The sequence below is a fragment of the Plasmodium gonderi genome (assembly GCF_002157705.1).
Source record: "Plasmodium gonderi DNA, contig: Pgo-contig_161, whole genome shotgun sequence".
Classification (NCBI taxonomy): Eukaryota; Apicomplexa; class Aconoidasida; order Haemosporida; family Plasmodiidae; genus Plasmodium; species Plasmodium gonderi.
The window spans coordinates 1-4,043 of record NW_021629081.1 but is presented as its reverse complement, the minus strand read 5'-3'; the positions used below and the strand labels follow the sequence as shown (position 1 = coordinate 4,043).

The following is a 4,043-nucleotide window of genomic DNA, read 5'->3' as shown; positions in this document are numbered from 1 at the left end:
AATAATGAATAAAAATAGATGAATATATTTAGTCCTTATCATGATTTAATACACTGTTTTTGCATGAGCAATATACTTTTAAGACATAAAAAAGAGCATTAATGATAAAATAATATTGTACTACATATGAGGAATGACAAATTGATATAATACTTTTACTACACCTTTTATAACTTTTTTCTGCATTAATCATTCTATTTTATTCCATAATATTATGGAAATGTGAATTTCCCAGTGTTAAATACACATTATAATAATTTTTTGATATTCTAGTTTCTTATATAATTATTAAAATATACCTTAATTCTAAACATATTATATATCCTAATCATTCTATTATTAACATGTGAGATTTAACTAAATGCATGATCTATTACTACATGTATAGATAAAATCTATTTGGCACATTTTATTTGTTCAATTTTGTTCATTTCATCAATTTGACTCTTTTTATTCAATATATTTTCTCTTTTTATTTTATAATTTTAATGATGTAGCCATATTTGCAATAAATATTATGACTGTAATATTGTTAATTAAATATTTTATTTGAAATTACATTTTACTTAAGAATTTTATTTTGATGAATAAACTATATTAATTCTTTTGTCTTCAAAATCTAAGGGAAAATCTGCATAATTATGTTCTAAGGGATATGCGTCTTGTACATCCTTCCTTAATAAGATCTTTCTATTAACTTTACTGTGGACAGATCTTTTAATTTTAGCAAACTATATATAAAACATAAATTAATGTAAAATATAACATATTAATATAGTTTCAATGCTATTAATGTTAAAATATTGCAAATATTACTTAAAACAATATGAATAAATTTTTACCAATACTTTTCTATTACATTAAATATAATCAAAAATACAAGGAGTGTTGAAATAATAGGAATAAAAACAGAAACGAGAATGTCATTTAATGATGGTAGTGAAAAAGTAGATACCCTTTTTGATGCATTATAATGTTCATATGTGTTAAGTTCTCTACTGCACCATTTGTCACCATCACCATTTTGTAATTCTTTCCACAATGCCTCTATATTATTATCCCATAATGTTAACTTATCAGATTTTTTAGAACTCTCTAAGTATTCTTTTTTTTTAGCGTTTAACCATTCATTTAAGGAAGCACATAAATTTGTTTTATTTATACTTTCCGATGTCTCTTTATAGTGATCCAGACAACATCCTATTTTGAATAGCTCTTCATCTTTTTCCTTTGTTTGACTTAATATACTATCACTGTAAGCATCGGCTGATATGACATTTACCGTCAATTGTTTACACACACTCTCTATAGTTCCGGCATTATTTGTAACTCTCTAAGAGCATAAGTATAAAAAGAAAAGGGGGGAACGTATAAAACATTTAAATAATCATTTAATGCAAAAAATAAATATATATATTATAATTTATTAATATGAGTAATTATATTAACAAAAAGCATATTATCATTACTTGAACCATCTTATAAAATTAAGGGGATAATTTAGGATGTTAGAATACATGATTTAACAACTTCTTTACATTTATATAGAAAATAAAATGAGTTTAATAATAACATTTATTGTAATTTTTTATTATTTATACCTAAAAGTCATATATAATTTTTAATAATGATTCATTAATAGTTAACTATTAAAATAAATTTATAAATGAATGTAGCATCATTTTATAATTACATATATGCTTTTTTTTATATTTAACCCACATATATATTAGATATACGTCTGATGAATCACATGAGCTTATCTGGAAAAATTGGGATAATAACTTTTCCATATAGATATAAACATAAGGAAAAAGTTGCATTATACGATATATATATTGCGTGTATTAACACTTTATATTTCTATAATTTCATTATTTATTCTGTCTAATATAAGTTTTTAGGGATATAGCATCAGCGCATTCCATAAATCGTTAGTTTTAGAATATGTGCTTATGTATTTTTCTTATTGTGGTTATTCAATAATAAACTACTTACATTATGATATATATCTTTTATTTTCGGATTATATAAACTGAAATTATATTTCCTCAATGTTATCAATAAATGGTATAGATATTATAATAAAATAATACTTTCAGAATACATTCAATTTCATAATTAAAAAAACAATTATTAGGTGAAAATATATTATTGAAGTATAAGCTTGTATTAATATATATATAATATTATATGATGCTTACCTCATATTTGACATGAATTTAATGAACACGATACATGAATATATCAATTCTATATGTCACATATTAAATTATAATAATTCAGTATACATTTTATTTTAATTATGACAATGTTAATGTTTTTTCAATGAGTAATTTATTCACTGCTTTTTTTTTTTTTTTAAATTCATAAATAACTTATTTTAGATAAAGTTTTACCAATTGCCTTTGCAATTATATAAATTCATGATTATTAAAAATTATAATTTGTTCATAAAATCATTTTTCATTTTGTGATGCAATAAGTGTCCTATTTATTTATAGAAAGAAATTTAGGTTGCATTCAGTATTCGCGCTTAATTATTAAATTGTATTCATTGTTGTAACATATTGGGATATAATATTTATTAATAATTATAATTTTTATGAATATTAATTTATTAAAACAATAGACATTACAAAGTATAAAAAGGATTTTATGATACTGAAAATTGAATGTTGTGTAACAAACAAAAATAGATATAAATTATTTTTTTTTGCGTCATTATGATGAATGATTAAAACGTACGATATGGTACTTCTACAAAAAAAATTATGCATATTTTATTTCATTGCCGAAATTAATAATTAAAAAAAGTGTATTGTTAAAAAAATATTTATTTTTAAAATCCTTAAATAATTAGATCGGCGTACATAAATAAGACTTAATATAAAGATCTCATATAGAAATATAAGGGGGATGCAAATATTTTTACTTAATATTAAAACAAATATGTTAAATGATATTGATAAAACATTTTTTAAATTATGGCTCGCATGAAGACACAAAAAATAAACATTCATGGAAAAAAGTTTAAATTTCAGGCTAATTGGGCCTAATTAATAGTCATAAATTTTCAGTATATTAAAAATATATATTAAATAAAATGTAAAAATTTATTTAAATGGGACAAAATCGAGATAAACACATCGGTTATTGGTTTATTCTTACATACTACCTCATAAATCTGCACAGTGCAAAAAATACATCATAAAAAAATATACACCTAATTCATCTGAAGTAAGGATAGATGAAATACAGGATACATAAAATGGGTAAGGAATCCTCAAATAATACGTGTAAAATATGTAATTTTTAAAAATCATCGTAAGTAGTAACATAAAGAAATATAATTAATCTTTTGCTTAGATATGTTCTGCTTGAAGAAAAATATATATCGTGCTTAGAATGAAGTGATATAATTGAGAATTTCTCTTATATAATAATTACTACTGCATATGCAAATTTCTAACTTGTTCTACTTGAAAAATGAATTCCAAAATTATTTGAAGCAAAGCAGGAAAATTATTTCTTATAAACGATTATTATTCCAAGCCCCATTGCACAACTGTTCATATTTAATTAAAAATTATATATTTCTTAAACATCCAAAAAGACAAATCTAGATTGGGAATATTTTTTATTTTTTTCTTATGAGTCTGAAGTCATATTATATTTTACTTACATTACAAATATTCTCATATTTTTAATATTATATTTTTAGGAATTAAAGAAAATATTGTCGAGTATGAATGCTAAAAATGAAATTTAACAAATCTTGCGTATAACTGATGTATTATTTATCATATATTAAATTCATATATTGTGATAATCTCATGTATTATTTGGATTTTAACATTTACATATATAGATATATAGAAATTTTATGAAAAATTGTAATTACACCTTTTTTACACATTAACAAAAAATTGATCAAAGTCTTTTGTAATTCGCTTAATCCGTAAACATGTAATTTTCACATATAAAATAATAGCTATGAAGTGGTGATCATATGAGTGAATTTAATAGTTTTCCACCATAAT

General features: G+C 21.8%; 1 protein-coding gene across 1 annotated transcript; it reads right to left on the bottom strand.

The window, feature by feature from the left end:
- Positions 1-575: 575 nt before the first annotated feature.
- Positions 576-1,575, bottom strand: PGO_001540 (variable surface protein; the record flags this gene model as incomplete). The annotated part of the gene is made up of 3 exons (XM_028690965.1): positions 576-731; positions 860-1,333; positions 1,528-1,575. 3 exons carry the CDS (start codon positions 1,573-1,575, stop codon positions 576-578), a joined length of 678 nt encoding a protein of 225 aa, XP_028546766.1.
- Between the last annotated feature and the right edge of the window lie 2,468 nt (positions 1,576-4,043).